Source organism: Lepidochelys olivacea, assembly GCF_965140295.1.
Source record: "Lepidochelys olivacea isolate rLepOli2 genome assembly, chromosome: 17".
Taxonomy (NCBI): Eukaryota; Metazoa; Chordata; order Testudines; family Cheloniidae; genus Lepidochelys; species Lepidochelys olivacea.
The window spans coordinates 1,139,017-1,157,191 of record NC_140427.1 but is presented as its reverse complement, the minus strand read 5'-3'; the positions used below and the strand labels follow the sequence as shown (position 1 = coordinate 1,157,191).

Genomic DNA, 18,175 nt, shown 5'->3' with positions numbered 1-18,175 from the left:
CTGTCCTCCTTAAATACAGAACAGAAATATTTATTGAACACTTCTGCCTTTTCTGATTACTGATGATTCTACCATTTCCAGCTAGTAATGGACCAATACCATTGTCACGATTGCTTTTGTTCCTAATATATTTTTAAAACTCCTTCTTAATTCTGCTGGCTATAGATTTCCTCGTGTCCATTTGCTTCCATTATACATTTTCTACAATTCCCAACTTGTGACTTGTCCCTATCCACTCCCGCCTTTCTTTCATTTGTTACACATTTATTTTTTATAGCTGCCTTCCTTTCCCCGCTAAACAAAGTCAGTTTAATAAGTACATCCTTCTTCCTTGCTTGCATCTTTTTGGGCATCTAGTAAGGTGTTCTTAAATGTTTCCCAATTATCACTTACATTTTTCTGCTTAAATCATCCCTCCCAGCTTATTTGGCTCAATTGTTTTTGGCTTTGTGAAACTGGCCTTATTAAAGTAGCACATGTATCTATATTACTGGTCTAGACTTTATTTGGACTGCACATAAGTCATAATCACTTGTACCTAAGCTATCATTAATTTTTAGTTCTGTGGTCAGTTTCTCTATTAGACTTCATCTTAACCGATAAAGAATTCCCTGTATTGGCTGCAACACCTTTTGAGTTAGGAAATTTCCCAGTATGGGAGGAACAGTGTGGGATGAGGTGACCTCATTCTCCTGGGGAGCAGCTGTCTGCATGGGGGAGAAAATACACCACCATGAGCACAGGGCCTGGGTCAGGCACCCACTGCTTCAGTCAAGAGCAGGCAGTGCTCATGCCCTGTATAAACTCTGCTCTACCCTAAAACAGCCTGGCTAGTGCACCATGCAGGAATGTGAAGAGCATTAAAGAAACCAAGTGTAACGGCTTCTGCAGAAGTGATGGAGCAGGGTTTGGGATACAGAGGGCAGAGACACACCCAGGCTGCCCAGGAACACAGTGCAGGCATTTCACACGCAGCATCTCCACCCTAGGAATCTGCCTTGGGGCAGGAGGAAGGTCATTCTAATGCACACAGAATCCATTTATTTTGAACAAGGGACAGCAACTTCAGAGCTAGAAGATGAGGCAGCAATAAGCCCCCCACTCCCCCCTGTGCCTTTCATGGATTTGAAACATCCCACGACTGCTGACTCTTCTGTTCCATGCCACAAGGTCCCCATTCAGTGCATCTGGTGATTCGTTTCAAACGCGGCCGGGGTAAGGAACATGGTGTGAGGAAACTGCAGTAGGCACAGGGACCCAATGGACCAAAGCCAAACACACCTGTCGACAAATTAATAACCCATAGGGGAGGAAAAGTCCTGCAGGGTAAGGATCCCAGTCTAAGTGAAAGCCTCCTGACTACAGTCCTCCAAGCTCCCCTTCCATGGTCCGCACCATCACATACAGTTCAGCCAAGCCCACCACTGAGGCCACGATCACAGCCGACAGCACACACTGGGGGGACAAGAAGAAATAAGGGAGGTTTAAGTGACGCTGCTGAAGCATTCCAATCAGCCTCCCGTTCTCAGTGGAAATGGCATTCCTGACCTTTCCGTCCAATGTGCTCTGAACACACCAAAGGAGGCTCAGGATGGAAAAAACAAACATGGAAACTGTGAAGTCCCAGCTCACACTCACCGCTGCCATTTCTGTGAAGATGTACTGGCTGCCCAGGTATGTGCAGGCAAATGCAGCCACCACTGTGACAATGAAGTTGAATATGGTGATGACCACGGCTTTCATGGACCTAACTGCCGATGGAAGGGAGGGAGGAGAGATGTCAGCAAAAGCATTTGCAGGTAAAAGCTGTTTGTCATTAGCATGCAATGTAAGAGGGCTTGGGGTAAGCTATAGTACCTCTAACTGAACCTGCCAGTACCTTCCCTATTGTTAAGATAGAAAAATACTCAAGAATAAATACACCTGGTAGCTTTTGAAAAAACTTGTTTCTTTTGAAGAAGCAATTTCTATATAAAACACTAACAAATTCACCCTCTGCCTGCATTGCTGGGCCCGCAAACTGCAGCAGGGGGACAGCATAAGCCGGAGAGACGCAAGCTGGAAACAGGAAGTTTCACTGGGCAGGCTATCTAGGTCACAGCTGGCAGACATCTCTTCTTTAGGCACCAAGGTCTCCCCTTCTGATCCAAACTCCCAAGCCTGAGGCTTTTCAAAGTCCTTCAAACTCTGACATGCTGTATAATCGTCCCCCGTAGTTATTTAATGTATAAATAGGGACTGTCCCTTATTTCAAATTAAACCCATCTAGTGAAATACAGCCTGCTAGGCAGAGAGGGGTGGGGCTGTTCTGTCTTTGAGGATGAGTAGATGGCAATTGATTTAATTCTCACAATTGGCTTTCTGCTTGCTGGGCATACGCTGTCTGTTTCTTCCTATGTTGATACAACTCACCTTGCCTTCCCAAGTCAGCCAGAGCCCCGTACCGGTTCAGTTCCTAAGAGGAGAAGAACAGGGTTATAAAAACCTTATTCCACCCTAGGTGTCAATTCTATAGTTGAGACAATTCCAGTAGAGCATCCTGCACTGCTTCCCCACTGAGACTAGAACTATATTTGATCAACAGGCTTGTGGGTACCACCCTGATGGCTCAGGTTCCCTTGTTACAATACAGATTTGGCAGCCCTGTTTGAGGGGGAAGGCTTCCAGCACCTCTCTGTTTCTCCCTTCAGAGGCCTCGTGCTGCACTAATCCTCCCTCCTGGTGAGGGACTTTGGAGCCAACAATGATACTCTTGGATAGGCCAGTCGGGGTCCTGGGAAAGCGATAGGAGATGCTCTGCTTTTGCCTCTGAGCTAGCAAACCAAAGAGCCTGGGACCGCAAATTCATCTCTGGGCAGTGCCACCAACGAGCTGTGCTAACATTTATGGTGGTTCCACAGGGTATGGTGGAGAACAGACTGTCCAGGTTTATTTTGATCTTGTATCTTCCCTGCCTTTCTTCAGACCTGGCAGTTGATGTTTCTTGTTATCCGCTTGTATTCTTCATTGGCTAGCTTAGCCTTTATCTTCTCCAGACGGGCCACCAGCTCTGGGTTCTAAAGACAATTAATAAACAAGAGAAACTGTAATGAGAACTGAGGTGCCATTAGTTTATTCTGTACATTTCTTGGCCCATGAAAAACATCTAGTTTTAGCGTCCCTAGCTAAGAGATGGAAACAGTGTACCAACCATAGCTGTAACTAGCATTTATCCCATGCTTGTTACATACCCTTGGAGGTTTCTCTACTTCAGGGAGATAGATCTCGCTGCCTTCCAGTAGCTCATGGAGATACACAGGAGAACCTACAACACAAAGAGTTCCTATAAATGCTTTCAGTTTAGAAATGTAGGCAAAGCAGTGAAATGTAACATCCAGGTCATTCTCTGGATCTCTAGCTGTTAACATCAAGGATGCAACATGGAAATGTCTCCAAGACATTAGGTGTGTGTGTGTGTGTGTGTGTGAAACAGAGTTTAAAAACAACAGCTATTTTTAAACAAAACTGTTTTCATTAAGTTAATGAGAATATAAAAATCCTGACCATTCCAGGTAACAGCATCCGCTTAGTACATGAGTACTAGAGCAAAACTAGCCAGGCTAGGTTCACAGTTCCAGGGTGAATGAAAGGCAAGTAGCATTATAACTAGATTTCAAATTAGATTTGAGATCAGTTTGAGCAATGAAGGTGTTAACAAGGTAAGTGAGGAAATATTGTAAAGTGAGGGGTTTTATTTTGACTGTTTAACTTGAATTTTTACACCTTACTGTAATTTTCATTCAGCTAATTCTGAGAGAACACTTTTTGTGGATAAAATTAACTGTTGCTTTAAAGTACAACCTTTGTGAAGTCTATCATCTGAGATGGAGCCCTAAACAGTTTAGAGGAGTTAGAGATAAATACTATGCACTTGTCTAACATCTACCAGCTAAAAATTTCAATGCATTTTAAAAACAAAAACTTAGGCCACCTAATACCCTGTGAAGTTAGTATTATCCTCATTTTGCAGATGAGGAAACTAAGGGATAGATATTAAGTGATTTGCCCAAAGTGGCAGAACCATGAAAAAAGCCCAATTTGTGCCTTAAATTCTAAGGCCTGTGCCTTAATTATACAGCCATCCTTCCTGCAATAAGGAAAGAAAAACATCAGAGGTATAGACATAATGAGGAGGCTGACATACAAAAAGGGGGCTCTGGAGGCAGAAGTTGGAGAGAAGTCAGCACCAATGCTGGCCACACTGTCTGAAGGGGCAGAGGTCGATGGTTCTAGACAAGAGAAGGGAGTTAGAGACAAAAAGATCCATTTGGGCAGGTGACTCAAAATCCATGGAGGTTTTTACAGACAAGAATGGAAGGCAACTTGGAACTGGGGCCTGAAGTAACGGGGAGCAATCTGAAGATAGTACACTGGGGTCATATTTCTCTGTACATGTGAGAAAGGGAGCAGCAGCATTTTGCTGGAGAGCTGGGACTTGGGGCAACCACAGAGAAGCAAGGGATAACAGAGGTGATGGGAACCAGGAGAAGGATTTTAGCTGAGGCAGATCAAGGCTGTGGCACTCTCAGGAGATGAAAGACAGGGTCAGTTCTAGGGTTCCATTACTGGAGGGGGGAGTAGGTATTTTGGGAGCCCTGGATGTTATTTTAAAAACAAACAACCTTCCAAGAGTCCAGGGGCTAATTAAACCCCTAGAAAATCTTAGATTTTAAGAGTTTGCTAAGGCAAAATTTGGCTGCAGTGTCAGCATGTGGATTTATAATGCATGGATGTATAATTTGTAAGAGGGGTGAAGCTACCGATCTGCCGCTGTTCCGCTGCTTCGCAGTGGATAACTTTGTCCATGTTTTGGCCTTGCGGACACTAACTTGGGGCCCCCTAGAAGACCTTTGGGGGAAGTAAGGGTACCCCTCGTGGTCCCCAGCGCCGGCCCTGGCTGCGGGCTCCGCCAGGAGAGTTCACGGCCGAGCCACAGCCCGGCGGACGCTCAGCCTCAGGCCCCGGCCGGCGCCTCTCACCCGCCTGGCGCAGGGCGCCCTGCAGCTTCCGGAGCAGGCTGAAGGGGACGAGCGGGCCGCGCCCGGCGGCCTGGGCCCCCAAAGCGGCCTGCAGCTCCGCCCGCAGCTCGCGGGGAAGCCGCCCGAGCTCCCCGCCGGCGGAGGCCGCCGCCCGCACCAGCCGCTCCCCCGCCACTATGGAGGACGCCATCTTGGACAGGCCGGGGGGTCACATGATCGCCCGCGCCGCGCGCACAGGGCGCTGGGAAGGCGGACGTTGCCGACCAGGCGGGTTCCCCCCGCGCGCTGCATTGTGGGCCGGGGGTGGTGTCCGAGCGGGGCCCTGCCGTTGTCGCCGGCGGGCGGGATGTCGGGCGGCGCGGCGCGGCGCTCCCTAGCAACGGCTCTGAGCAGGTGCCGGGCCCTGCCGCTCAGGGAGGCCCCGGGCCGCGGCCTCCGGGCGCTGTGTGCGGGGGGCCCCGGGGCCCTGCAGCCGCCCCCGCGCCGCCACCTCTCGTCCCGGTGAGGCCGGGGCCGGGGCCGGGGCCGAGGGGGTGAGGCCGGGCCGGGGCCGGGGCCGGGGCCGGGAGGCTCCGCGGGCGCTGCCCCGCCCGGCCTGAGCTCGCTGTGGCGTTTTTCCGCAGGAACCGGGCTGAGGGCAAAGTGCTGGAGCCCGTGGGCGTGTTCGAGGTGCCGAAGCCGCACGGCAAATACGAGACGGGCCAGGTGGGTGTCCCCGAGCGACCGGCCCCGGCCCCGGGGCGGGGACACGTTTCGGCCCGAGGGCCCCATCTGGGCACAGAAAGTGCTCAGGAAACTGGGGTGGGGCCAGAAACGAGGCGTTCAGGGAGTGGGGCGCGGGCTCCGGCTGGGGAGGAGGGGTTTGGGGTGCAGGAGGGTGCTTCAGGCTGGGATTGAGGGGTTTGGAGGGCGGGAGGGGGATCAGGGCAGGGGGTTGGGGTGTAGGGAGGGGCTCGGGGTGCAGGCTCCGGGTGTGCTCACCTCAGACGGCTCCCGGAAGCAGCGGCATGACCCTTCTCCAGCTCCTACGCGGAGGCACGGCCAGGGACCTCTGCGCGCTGCCCCATCCACATGTATCGCCCCCACAGCTCCCCTTGGGGTACCAGAGGGGGGCCATGCTGCGGTTTCCGGGAGCTGCATGGAGCGGCCCCCGACCCTGCTCCCCAGCTGGAGCACCAGACCCCACTTGCCAGCTGGAAATCGAGGGCCAACTTAAAATGGCCATAGTTTGTCCACTCCTGCTCTAGAAGGTGAAATGATTGTTAGCACCGGTTGTTTTGCTCTGCTCATTTCCCAAGTATCGTCTCCTTTCAGCAGCAAGGGAGAGAGTTACTGGAGGTCTGAAATAACTGCTAGACCTGTCATCTCTATGCTGAGGTCTCACAAATCTTTCTCCAGTCCTGACTGACCTCACTCCATCCGAGCCCACAGGTCTGCCTGTGTCTCCCACATCTCCTGGGTGTTTAGTTGTCAATTTAAACTTAATGTGGCCAAAGCTGCATTCCCAGTTCTCTCTCATCCCAAGCCTTCTCCATTCCCTCGTTCTTCATCACCACTCTCCTCTCTGTCACCAGATCCATAAAATGGAGCATGTCTTGGATTCTTTCTTCTCCCCTGCCCCATCAATCCAGGTTCTGTCCAAATCTTGCTACTTCTCCCTGCATAATAATAATAATAAAATGCTGCCTCTTTATTGGTGTGAGGTTGTTAGCCATTTCCTTTTTTTTTTTTTTTTTTAATGGGTTTTAATCTCTTGGCTGTGATTTGCACAGGACTGAAGTTTATGATTCCCCCTTTCAGCTGTTTCTTCACAGTGTGTTTGGATACCGAGGAATAGTCCTGTTTCCTTGGCAAGCCAGGTTGTATGATCGGGATGTTACTTCTCCTGTTCCAGAAAAGTAAGGATTTACATTTGTTCATTTGCTCCCATGCTGCTGTTCTATTTAAGTCTTTTACTGTTCTTCCTGGTCAGGGTCACTGAGGTTTTAAGAAAGAGTGAGGCAAAGCCTCAGTGACTTTTGTGTGAGCACCAAACTAGGAGAGATCGGCTCATAATAGTCTAAATTAATACCATAATAGTTTCTCTTAAGTTAAAAGATGGGAGGAAGGTTTCAGGGAATGGTGTGTGTGCTTTAGAAAACAAGTGGGTGTGGAATTGCATGTTAAGGAAAGAAACTCCTGTGGATTTAGGTGTAGGTTCCTGTATAGGTTCCTAGTGATTTGAACTGGTTGGCCTTGGCTCCAGATTTGGCAAGTTAGGTTCAGTTCAGCCTTCTCAGCGATGGAGCCTCATTGTCTTTCACCTTCCACTCCATGCAGCTAATGAACCCCGCAAATGATTCTTGTGGGACATGGATAGGACTGAGGGGTGAACACATTGAAAATAAGGGTGGAGTGAAAGCAATAACCCAGATGGGAAGACTGACTGAATAGTGAGAGACATCTCCGTCTCTGTAAATGGGGGCTATGATGCCACCGACGTGGATTTTTTTTTTGCATCTCGCATAATTTATTGCTGTATGTGTGGGTGGTGTGAATCTTGCGTTGACTGAAATGGAGTGATTGGAGATCCTGAATGTATTCAGAACCTCCTTTTCCTTTAAGAATGAACTTGTTGCTGGTAGCAACTGTTTGTACTTTATCCACACTATCAGAGACGCAACTTGATGTATGACAAAACTTCCTCCCACTCTCTGTGTCAACTTGCTGCTGGTGGGTGTAATCATATTAGTAGGGTGTAAGCTAATGAAGGGAGCTCTTGTGTTCAGAATTTGTCTCTGTTTAGGAGTGAGAGTGCAGCTGGGCATGGATCCAAAGAAGTCAAAGGCAAAACTCATACCTACTACCAGGTGCTAATAGATGCTCGGGATTGCCCACATATAGTAAGTGTCTGATAACCTTGTTCTTGACACCCAAAGATCTCTCTCTTCTGTTAACTCCTTAGATGCAGACAGCAGCTGTAATGGAAGACTGGGAGGGTGCTGTTAATGTTTTTCCTCCATGGTGGGAATGTTTGGAACAGGGGTGACTGAGTGACTGGTTCTGTTTTACCAGGTCATCATTCTGCTAAGAAAGATCATCAGAAATGTTTAACCATTACTCTTCTGAGTAGGTCCAATTTCTTCTGCCTAGGTTAACTTCTTGCCCATGCTGGAGTATGGGTTCTGTGATGTTTGTATAACACAGGCAATAGGTAGCAACAAAATTTCTTTTTAGTTGGTGTTTGAATTGTGATTTCCTCTAGGAGATGAAAACAAGAGAAATGTTTGTTCTGAGCTGAACTGGTTATATAAAATAAATGTACAACCTTGAGAGAAGAAGAATAAAACGGCTGTCCGCACACAGTGTTGTGCATTCGAAGTGCTAAATCCCCCTTATTTTCAGTCTCAGAGGTCACAGACGGAAGCAGTGACGTTCTTGGCGAATCATGACGACAGTCGAGCCCTCTATGCCATACCAGGTGAGTAAATGGCTGTTCTTAAGCTTTCTGGAGAGTGCAGATTCTCATGAGATCTGGCTAGAAGGACCGTGAGAGGTACCGTGGCTAGCATAGTCTAGTATCGGCAGTACTAGATCTACCCCTGGAATGTCTTGTCCTAGGTGCAGTTTGTCGCCTCTTGGAGAACAGTAGAGTGACTGACATGCTCAGCTCTGTTCTTCAGATATGTGGAAGAGGTGTGTTCAACTGGAGTCAGTGGCTAGGCGAGTGAGGGAACCTTGACTGTTGCTCACATACTTTGAGCTGTTGACCCCAAACCCCACTTTCTCTACTTAGCAGTAGATGTACTCAGATCCTACACCCTGCATTCCTTTCTCCCTCTTTAGTTCTAGGGCTGCTGGATCTCTGTTTCTCCTTCTGTTGTGTTCTCTACCTGAAGTCCTGGTGTGATAGTATAAACACTTCTGCAGCCACTAGTGGCTCAGGAAGAGCATTGGCTTTATGTGGGGAGAAGTATGTATCCCTTTTGAAGAAGGTAGTAAAGCAAGACTTGAAGAATTATTGCCAGGGAGTGTCCTGTAGGTTGAGGATAGTTTTGCTAGTTTAGATTTCCTCTGCCAGGCCCTCTTTCTTTACTGCTCATTAGTGCAATTTATTGCCCTGCTGAGATGCCTCCTGTGAAGCTCCCTTTGCTGATGGCATTTAATGGCTGATGTGGGCTTCTTCTCTAGGTCTAGACTACGTAAGCCATGAAGACATCCTTCCCTACAGCTCCACTGATCAGGTGCCAATTCAGCATGAGCTCTTTGAGAGGTTTCTTATGTACGACCAGACAAAAGGTAACTGCATGCCCCTCGAGCCTTGCCCTAGAGAAAGCCTCTACGGAGCCATGTGCTGCTATAAGGCACCTTCATAAGGAAAGACAGACATCTGCAGCTCATTGTCTTAGGTGCAGTGCATTGCCCATGCTGCGGTGAGTGAGAGGCTTTGTTCTAGCAGAAACATCCTTAGACAGACCTCTGTAACCATGTAAAAGCTGCTGCTCTGTCTGAGAGGTGGGAGTTCAGAAGCTTATCTGTAGCCACTTTGATAAACTGTCCTCTCTTTCCACTCCCTACAGTTCCGCCTTTTGTAGCGAGGGACACGCTGTGTGCGTGGCAGGAAAAGAATCATCCCTGGTTAGAGCTGTCTGATGTGCACCGAGAAACCACTGAGAATATCCGAGTCACCGTCATCCCCTTCTACATGGGCATGAGGGTAGGTCTGGGTCTTACCTAGCGTGGCCACCATTGTAACTCTCTCCAACCCATTTAAAACACCCCCGTCCTTTCCAAGTCCTGCTGCAGCATCTTGCTTTCGTCCTGCAACCTGGCTTCTTGTTCTAGTTGCATCCTCACTTATCATTATTCCCAGTGGCCGTGAACATGGAAACATGAGACCGAATGGTTATGGGGAACATCCCCGTCTAGGCTCTGCTAGTTGTTCGTTGAGTTCTGTGAAATGCCTTGGGCTGTTCTGGGAGAGGTGCTACTAAAGGGCAGGTGAGAATTTTCACAAATGCCTGTATCGTTAACACTCCCTGCTGTTAGTAATAGATGTAAAATGGCACCGGCACAATCAGTGCCGCAGTGAGTTACACTTAGTCTTCCCCCTGGGGTTTGACACTCTGCTCTGGTCTACACTGGGTGGGGAATCGATGTAAGGTACACAACTTCAGCTACGAGAATAGCGTAGCTGAAGTTGACGTACCTAGATCGACTTACCGTGGTGTCTTCACGGTGGTGAGTCGACTGCCGCCGCTCCCCCGTCGACTCTGCTGCGCTGGAGTTCCGGAGTCGACGGAAGAGCGCTCGGGGATCGATTTATTTATTTATAGACTAGACGCGATAAATCAACCCCGATATCCAGCGGTAGTGTAGACCCACCCTCAGACTACTTTGCCTTCTCCCTGGGGCTGAGGAGAGTTCCCTGATTAAAGCTTTCTGGATTCAGCTGACACCCTGTACTTCCTAAAATTGATTAGGACCTGGCTGCTCGGGGTTCAGGAAGCACAATAACGAAGTTTGTGTATTAGCCAGCTGTCTCCTGGGGTGGAGAGCTGGGTATTTACACATATAGGTCAGTTTCAAAATAAACAGTGCCTCTAGGACCAGTAGGATTGTAAGGCAGCCTTGGACCACAACACGGGCAGGCCCTGATGAAAGCTAAGCTTCTGTAGAGCCGAACTGGTATGTATCCCATCTGCTAACCAACAGCATGTGGATTGGGCATCCTCTAACAGCATATAGGGTATAATGAACGTGGGTACCCACAACTGGTCAGTTCTCCAGTCACTGGTGGATCTCTGGAGCTCGTCTGTCTGAGTTACATAGATGCTCAGGCCAGTTCTACCCTGGGAATGAGGGACTAACTCATGGGTGAATTTGGAGAGCGCCTCAGTCTGTGCTGCCCTGTGTCAGTCTGGCACTGCCAAGTCAGAGTGTTGGTGCTGAGCTGAAGGGCATCAACTAAACTAGTTTATTTCTCTTGACAGGAAGCCCAGAATTCCCATGTCTATTGGGTAAGTGCCTTGTGCTTCTGTAAAACAGCCTAAGGAGGGCGTTTATTTGCTGCGGGGTGCTGGAAGCCCCACCATAGCTATGGTCAGATTTATCATGATGGGTTTTGAGGGAGGGTGGCTCTTTGCTTGTGGCATCAGCAAGTGGACCTGATACCTGGCCTATTGGCAGCTGGCTCCAGCTCCTCATGACTTGTCTCTCACCTCTCTAGTGGCGTTACTGTATCCGCTTGGAGAACCTTGACAATGAGGTGGTACAACTGCGAGAACGGCACTGGAGGATATTTAGTTTGTCTGGCACCCTGGAAACTGTCCGGGGCCGAGGAGTTGTGGGAAGGGTACGTATTGCCTGATATCTGTCCTCAGACATAGCCTCCATTTGGGGCACTCGCCCTGGGTCGATTGATCAGTATGTGGCTTAATGGGCACTTCCAGTAGGTGTGCGTGGTGAAAGAGTCATGTGTACAGTTCCTTGCAGATTGTCTGTTACTCCTGAGGGAATTCTGCACCGAAAAATTCTGCAAATTTTATTTGTCAATAAATAAATAAAGCTCCAGCATGGCAGTGGGGAGCACAAGCCACTGGCTGCATTGAAGTGGGAGATCACCCTGAAGCCCACACCACTAGTTCCAGCATCTATGCCTCACTCCCACATTCCCCTGCCCTATTCCACCCCCCCTTCTATCCCCACTACCTCTTCCCCTTACCCAGCCCCACCGTGAGCACTCACTGTTGCACAGAAGGGGAGCACGACTGGCACTAGGACCCAGGAGGTGGTGTTCAGCTGCAGAGTCAGCAGAGCCGCAGCCTCCTTCAGCTGGGCAGCTCTGCGCTTGCAGAAATGGGGCGGGCAGGAGGGCAGGGGCATGTAACCCTGTGTGCCCCCCCATGCCCCGCCTCTGTTTGGGGGCAGTTCTGCCCAAAACTGCGCCGATGGTGGTTCCCCTTTCCCCCATGGCCTCCCTTTGGTTCCCTGCTGTTTTCCACCTGCCAGAGGCGGTGGGGGCTTTATGCAGGCGCGCAGTCCTGCAGAATTGCCCCAGGAGTACTCTGTGCGGGAAGGAGCACAGCAGAAAGTGCAAGTCTGGTCAGCAGAGGGTTGTTCTAGTTCACTCAGTCTTCCAATCATCTGACTGGGGGGGGACTGAAATATGGTGTCATGCTGGTGCTACTTATTAGGTGTAGCCTTTATTATGGGGGTGGTGATGGCAAGAAGTGGAAGAGGAACAATTGCTAAGCAGCATTTTGAAGCCTGAGGAGCTCTGTTGATTTTGTTGCAAAGCAAATCTGCTAATGGTGGGCTGTGGAGAAATCTATGGGGATCTGTCTGATACAGTGGGGTCTCTGTGTCCCCTCAGGAGCCAGTCTTATCCAAAGAGCAGCCAGCATTTCAGTACAGCAGCCATGTCTCACTGCAGGCATCCAGTGGTCACATGTGGTAAGAAACCTTCACTATTGTGGTAATGCAGAGTTCCCAGTTGGAGATTAGGACCCCCCTGGGACAGTCTGTGTCCCAGAGAGCTCACAGTCTGGTGTTCTGACAGGAATTAACAGCTGGGCGGTGTGGACAAGGCAACTAAAGGTGGGTGCCCATGTGCATAAACTAGGCTGTAGTGATAGTCCCATATTGACTCCAGGAACCCCTGCTGCTCATGAGCCTTGGCAGAGGCTCCAAACTGGTTCCTCCTCCTCCTCCTCAAGTTTCTCCCTTGCGAAGGAGCTGGGCCCTTTCCACATTATCTTCTTATATGCTCCACTCCCCAGCATGTTCCCTCTTGAGTACCAGAGGCAGGTCTGTATTGGCCACACAGCTCTTGTGCCCTAGGGCCTTCACTAGCATTTTCTCCAGTGGGTTCTGCTAAAGGAAGTGCAGTGACTTTCTCCCAGAGTCTGAAATTCAGTGCCCAAAGGCCTGACGCTTGGGATTGTTCCGGTTTATGTAGTCCCATGTACTGCAGTAGCATTGAAAGCTAACCACTCCTTCATTAAATCCCTAAGTGTGCACTTGTGATGTGGATGCTCAATGCCCTACTAGGAGAGGTGTCACACGACACCTCTCTTCCCCACCTTTGAGCATACCTTTCTCAGAAGCTGGGGGCTGCTTTGCAAACACTTTTATCTGAGCTGGAATATGTACTACAGCAGATCTGCCCCTTCAGGGTGAGCTCTTGCTAACTCAGGCTTTCACCGTGCATGGTTGGGTGTTCCTGACTAGTTGAATGACAGCTCCCCTGGGCGTACAATGCAGCTCATTGTAGTGCTCTCCCTTCCCAAACAGTCTGAAAGGAAAGACGGGCTCCAGAGCTAGAAAGCCATTCCAGTAAAGGGGGAGGAAGGGGCTGGAATCCCCAAATCGCCAATCCACATGGCTTCCTTTCTAGTAGATGGTCTTCTTGGGTGATGAAGAATCCGACTCGGAACTATTGTTTTACTTCTCAAGACGCCTCCCTGTTAGGTCACATCCTGCATTACACAAGGCAGTTTGCTTTCCTGAGACAGTGGGAGACCTGCTGGGGAGTTGATTTGTCTAACTTGTGTATGGAAATGTGTGTTCAATGCTTAATCTTCCCCTTGTGAAATCGTGAAGCAGAAACTTCAGCTTCCAAACTACCTGTGATTGGCCTTTAAGGACTGATCCCAGGTTGCTGAGCCATCGGGGCTTCTGCTGGTAAATAAGAATGTGAATTTGACCTATTTGCAAACTAAACTCAGATGGCCTAACCTAGCCTATCTCCGGCCTGGACTGAGGAAAGCATTGTCCGAGCTATCTGGGGGTGGCCTTCAGCCTCTTCCCCTCTATCTCCCCGTGGGGTGCCTTGTATTACAGCATGGTCTGCTCTGTGCTGGGCTAACCGCCTTGTCATAAGTGAGTCACATGGCCCGGAGATGCTTTCCTGTCGGTGGGAAGATCCTGCAAAGGCAGGCCCCGGCAACAGCAGAGTGCAGAAGGTCCCTTTTCCCCCGGAGCTGCCATTCCATTGCTGTAAGAGGGCGTGGTGATGCATTGGTCTCAGTCTGGTCTCTGACTTTGTTTTGCAGGGGTACTTTTCGGTTTGAGAGGCCTGATGGCTCCCACTTTGATGTCCGAATCCCTCCCTTCTCATTGGAAAGCAATAAAGATGAGAAGACGCCTCCCTCTGGCCTTCACTGGTAGAGCAGTCTAAGCACGGTACCCCAGGAGAACAGTCGTGCATTGCAGACCTCTGCTTCCCACCCTCCTGCAGCCAGGGATATGGAACTTTTCAATATTTTAAACCATTTTGTTTTAACCATTGCTAAAGGGGCGTTTTTGAACTTTAACACTGACTCTTTCAGGCTATTTGCAAGCATCATAAGCTGTATTAGTGGATCCTTTCTTCCCCCTGGTGCTGGCTGGTGCCCAAGCTTGGGGGGTTTAGAACTGTGCTGCTGTGGAAGATGGGCCCACTCAGCCGGGCTGGGCCCTTTCCAAATGTGTTTGAATTCTCTGGGATGTGAGGTTTCTCTTTAATAAACTGGCCCTTCTAGTTGTAGCCCATCTTCCTTTGTACACCAAGGCATTGGTCTCACGGCCAGCTTGCCCCAGTCTGTGCAAAGCTCCATCAGTCCAAACCTCTGTGCCTGAGGAGGAGTGAGCTGGCTGTGTCATGTCAGTAAGGTGCTGCCACCCTTGGAATGCAAACGCTTCACTGGGTTTAGCAAACGCCTGCTGGAGAAGCTTGTTAGCCAGTGCGTGGGGTGCACCATTTGGAGCAGTGTTGCTTGCCAGGCTCTGCCCTGAATTGCTGCCAATGGGTGCTAACCAAATGGGTGCAAAGGGTGAACAGCATTGAGCCCTAAATCCAGCTGTTTCTGGGTGGGGATAATGATCAGGGCGGGTCCGTGCACAGGGAAATCGGAGCAGTAGTTTTCAGACACTGCTGAGACCTGGAGTGCCGAGTTGCAGTCAGATAAGAAGAAGTCTTCCCTCCTTGCACCCTTGCCAATGGGAAACCTGCATGTGCAGAAAGTGTGTATGTAGCCCCCCTTTTCCCGCCCCCATCAGGTGATGGTTTGAGTTCGGCCATGCCCCCAGACGTTCCCTCTCCTCTGCTGTCCCTCTCTCTGTGGAGTCTGAAGAGCAGTATAAATAACCTCCCTAGACGGAATAGGAGAGACTCGCTCTGCACCCGCGGATGAATAGGTACGTGTGCGGTGGATAGACAGAAACACACACAATTTAAATAGCAGTGGTTACCTGGCATCGATCCCTTCATCTCCTCGTTTCCCTGGCACTGAATGTGGAACCTGCAACCTGTGTAGTGCTTAGAGAGTTAAAAGATAAAAGCTGTGGGGGTTGTCTTTGCTATGGCTATAACTGATAAGGGGATTGCTCTGGGTGTCGACTGTTCCCACATGTCAGTGTGGGCGTGGGAAGCTGGCTTCATCCTTCTTATCCCTATTGCTAAATTCGGCTGGGAGAGAGCAAGGGCCTGAGTGTTGGGAACAGCCTTTCTGCAGTACGCACAGCTTACAGTGCCGAGAGCCTTGCTCTTTGACGTAACTGCCCAGTCTAGAGATGAGTAGCAGCTGCCCTGCTTTGGCCTTGGGTTGCTGACTTCTACGTGGCAGGCAGGCAGGTTCTTCCTGCCAGTTTTTCCAGCCACATCTCTTGTTGCCTGTGTTTCTGGGTGCCAGTGCACCTGACATCGTCGATGAGGGCTACAGGGATTGTCTCCTCGAGGAGGGATGTGGTGCTAGAGAGGCAAACTGGCATTGTCAGATGCTGGGTGTAGCAGGCCCTTGCTGCTAATCCACTTGGGCTGGTGACTCCGGGTGTGTGCTTGCCAGGTGCTGTGCCGCAAGGACAGTCAGTAGCTGGGTCCCCTTAGGCCCAGCAGTGCGTGAGCATTCCTGGCTGGATGATTGCTGACCGTAACCAGTGTGATCAGCGCACTCAGGAATGAATCCGTTTGGGGGAAAGCAGCCCATAGAAGCTGGGAATGTGTCCAGTTAAGCTGCCCAACGACATAGACAGCCGATCGAGGGAGGGAGCATCAGAGCCATTCCTCTTCTGCAGTGACTGGGGCTGCTTCTTGGATCTAATGCTAAAAGACAGGCATGATTGGCAGGGATACAAGTTGGGGATGGGGGAATAGTCTCCTACCTGTGTTGGTTTCTTGTTGGCTTATTCCAGTGAGACGACGTAGGCAAAACATGACCGAGTCTGGAAAGTTGCTGCTTGTATGGCTTTCCCACAGGCCGGCTTTACTTTGTCATGTACATAGCTGTACACATCAATGATGAATAAAGTGTTGAAGTAACTGATGTGAGCTGTGGCTCTGATTTTCCCAGATGTGCCCCTGGGCCCCAGCCTTTCCCCCTCCCCATTTCACTCTGATTCCTTCAGCAGGGTGGGCCCTAAAAACCAAAAATTTGTCGTACCCTTGGTGCGGCAAGTACTTAACAGCGGCTCTACTTGGTAAGCTGGGCATTCATTAAGAGGCTGCGGCTGTGTCTGACTCCAGATCAAATTTGTTCCGTTTACAAGTGCAATGATTTCTTTCTAACTGCCAGCTCTGAACGGTCCACCTGGAATCTGAAAGACCAGCTGGGTCTCCATCTTGTGTGCCAACACCAGCAGTAAAGGTTCTTCCAGCCAACTCTGTCCTCAGGGGATACCTCTTGCCTTAGGTTGGAATCACTAAATGGGGTTAGATGTGGGGTCCATCTAGCCCAACGTCCTGCCTCTGACACTAGCCAGCACCAACTGCTTCAAAGGAAGATGCAAAAAATCCTGCAGAAGGCTATTATGGAATAACGTGTCCCTCAAGGGGCAGTTTTCCTGGCCCCTGCTAGAGAGTGAAAGAGGAGGGTTTATGGCCATCTTACAAAAGGGGCATCCTGCCTATGAAACCATGGCTGTGCTCATTATCTAGGTGAATGTCTCATCCTTCTTTGAATCCCACTAAGCAACTGGCCTCTACGAAATCTCGTAGTAATGCGACCCATGAGTTAACTGTTCCTTCAGAGACTTTCAGCTTTGCAAGCAATGTTGTTGGACTGGAATCTGCTCTGAGAGCTGCGCTGGCACCATGAGCTAGCAGGAGTGATAATCAGTTAACACTTTGTCACTAGGATGAATTGCCCTGGCCCTGATGCACCCCAGAGAGCTGCTGAGGATTGAAGAGCCATTTTCACAAGTAGAAACCCACTTTTCTAAGCTGAGCAGTACTTTAAAGATGCTGTGGCTAGGTCCTTCGCTGCGAGACAAAGGAAATGTCTGCCTCTGAGATGGAATGCACGTTTGAAAGGCAGAGAAGAAAATGCCCTTTTCTATGGCATCGCCAAATCCTTAGTTTCTGAATTAGAGGGACAAGCTGCCAGCCACTGACGAAGAGCTGGGCTTGGGTCACAAACGAGACTCCTGCCCATTCAAACCGATGCTCTACAGGCAGAGGCTGCAGAAGCTGAACCCAACAAATCAGAAAGCCCAGCCCCACTTCAGTCCAATGGCTGAATTTCCCTACAGCAGCAGGGCTGTTGTCAGGTGACCAAAGTACTGTGAAACCACAGATCTCCTGCTTCTCACCATGATGAAAGCAAGCTGGTGAAATGCCTGTGGGTAGCCGGGTGTAAGAATGAGCAGACACCCCCAAGGAGAGGGCACCCAAATCCCCTAGGCCAGTCACAGAAGGGGCAAGTGAGTCACTGCATTCCAATGTAGTTTGTCTCTGGAATAGGCTGCCTCTTCTATTCAGCTGTAAGGCCAGTATGTCCCCGTTTGGTGAGAGGGTTAGAGACAGGTGCTATGGGATTTCAGGCTCCTCTCTTTGAAATGCTCCCAGGGGCTAAGCTGGCTGGGCTGTAGGGATTGTTGTCTGGAGGTGGGGAATGGTCAACTCCCCTCCCTACCACAAAGGTCTCTGTCTTCCCCATTTCTTCTGAGGAGGGGCTCCTGGGAGCCTCAGGACTCAGTTATCTGAGCATCACTCCTGTCACCAGGCTCCTTTGCCCAGCTTTGCGCTGTGCAGTTACAGTTGATAGAAGAAAACACATTTCAGTCTATGGCCGTGTCTATATTTAAAGAGCAGAGGTAGTCATTACTGTGCGGCCCCTCCCTTCAGATGTGCTGATATGGGATGTGGCTTGTTTTTTCTCATGTATCCTCTAATAAACAATAGAGCGAATGACTTCCCAAGA

The 18,175-nt window shown here is 49.9% G+C and overlaps 2 protein-coding genes across 4 annotated transcripts; one reads left to right on the top strand and one right to left on the bottom strand.

Annotated features, from left to right (window-relative positions):
• Positions 1 to 1,018: 1,018 nt before the first annotated feature.
• Positions 1,019 to 5,304, bottom strand: VMA12 (vacuolar ATPase assembly factor VMA12). 2 transcript variants are annotated; one of them, XM_084651307.1, is made up of 7 exons: positions 4,909 to 5,304; positions 4,184 to 4,268; positions 3,231 to 3,304; positions 2,967 to 3,056; positions 2,413 to 2,455; positions 1,639 to 1,751; positions 1,019 to 1,455 (listed from the first exon to the last, which is right to left on the bottom strand). In XM_084651307.1, the coding sequence occupies exons 1-7, from the start codon at positions 5,206 to 5,208 to the stop codon at positions 1,360 to 1,362; spliced, it is 801 nt and encodes a 266-aa protein (XP_084507433.1). In that variant the 5' UTR covers positions 5,209 to 5,304; the 3' UTR covers positions 1,019 to 1,359. The 2 variants fall into 2 exon arrangements, with proteins under 2 accessions (XP_084507433.1, XP_084507434.1); XM_084651308.1 differs by lacking the exon at positions 4,184 to 4,268 and having other exon boundaries at positions 5,019 to 5,251.
• POLDIP2 (DNA polymerase delta interacting protein 2) lies at positions 5,275 to 14,526 on the top strand. 2 transcript variants are annotated; one of them, XM_084651306.1, is made up of 11 exons: positions 5,275 to 5,411; positions 5,642 to 5,723; positions 6,819 to 6,916; positions 7,804 to 7,900; positions 8,403 to 8,478; positions 9,189 to 9,296; positions 9,578 to 9,714; positions 10,991 to 11,017; positions 11,227 to 11,352; positions 12,373 to 12,452; positions 14,054 to 14,526. In XM_084651306.1, exons 1-11 carry the CDS (start codon positions 5,365 to 5,367, stop codon positions 14,166 to 14,168), a joined length of 993 nt encoding a protein of 330 aa, XP_084507432.1. In that variant the 5' UTR covers positions 5,275 to 5,364; the 3' UTR covers positions 14,169 to 14,526. The 2 variants fall into 2 exon arrangements, with proteins under 2 accessions (XP_084507432.1, XP_084507431.1); XM_084651305.1 differs by having other exon boundaries at positions 5,299 to 5,519.
• Positions 14,527 to 18,175: the final 3,649 nt, after the last annotated feature.

Excerpts from the sequence above, each read along its gene's own strand:
- VMA12 (XM_084651307.1), bottom strand. The coding sequence starts at position 5,208 with ATGGCGTCCTCCATAGTGGCGGGGGAGCGGCTGGTGCGGGCGGCGGCC. Across the intron at positions 4,269-4,908 it reads GGCGCTGGGGACCACGAGGG|AACCATCGACCTCTGCCCCT; the intron begins GTACCCTTACTT and ends TCTCTTGTCTAG. Across the intron at positions 3,057-3,230 it reads AAGTAGAGAAACCTCCAAGG|AACCCAGAGCTGGTGGCCCG; the intron begins GTATGTAACAAG and ends AATTGTCTTTAG.
- POLDIP2 (XM_084651305.1), top strand. The coding sequence starts at position 5,365 with ATGTCGGGCGGCGCGGCGCGGCGCTCCCTAGCAACGGCTCTGAGCAGG. Across the intron at positions 5,520-5,641 it reads CGCCGCCACCTCTCGTCCCG|GAACCGGGCTGAGGGCAAAG; the intron begins GTGAGGCCGGGG and ends GTTTTTCCGCAG. Across the intron at positions 7,901-8,402 it reads CTCGGGATTGCCCACATATA|TCTCAGAGGTCACAGACGGA; the intron begins GTAAGTGTCTGA and ends CCTTATTTTCAG.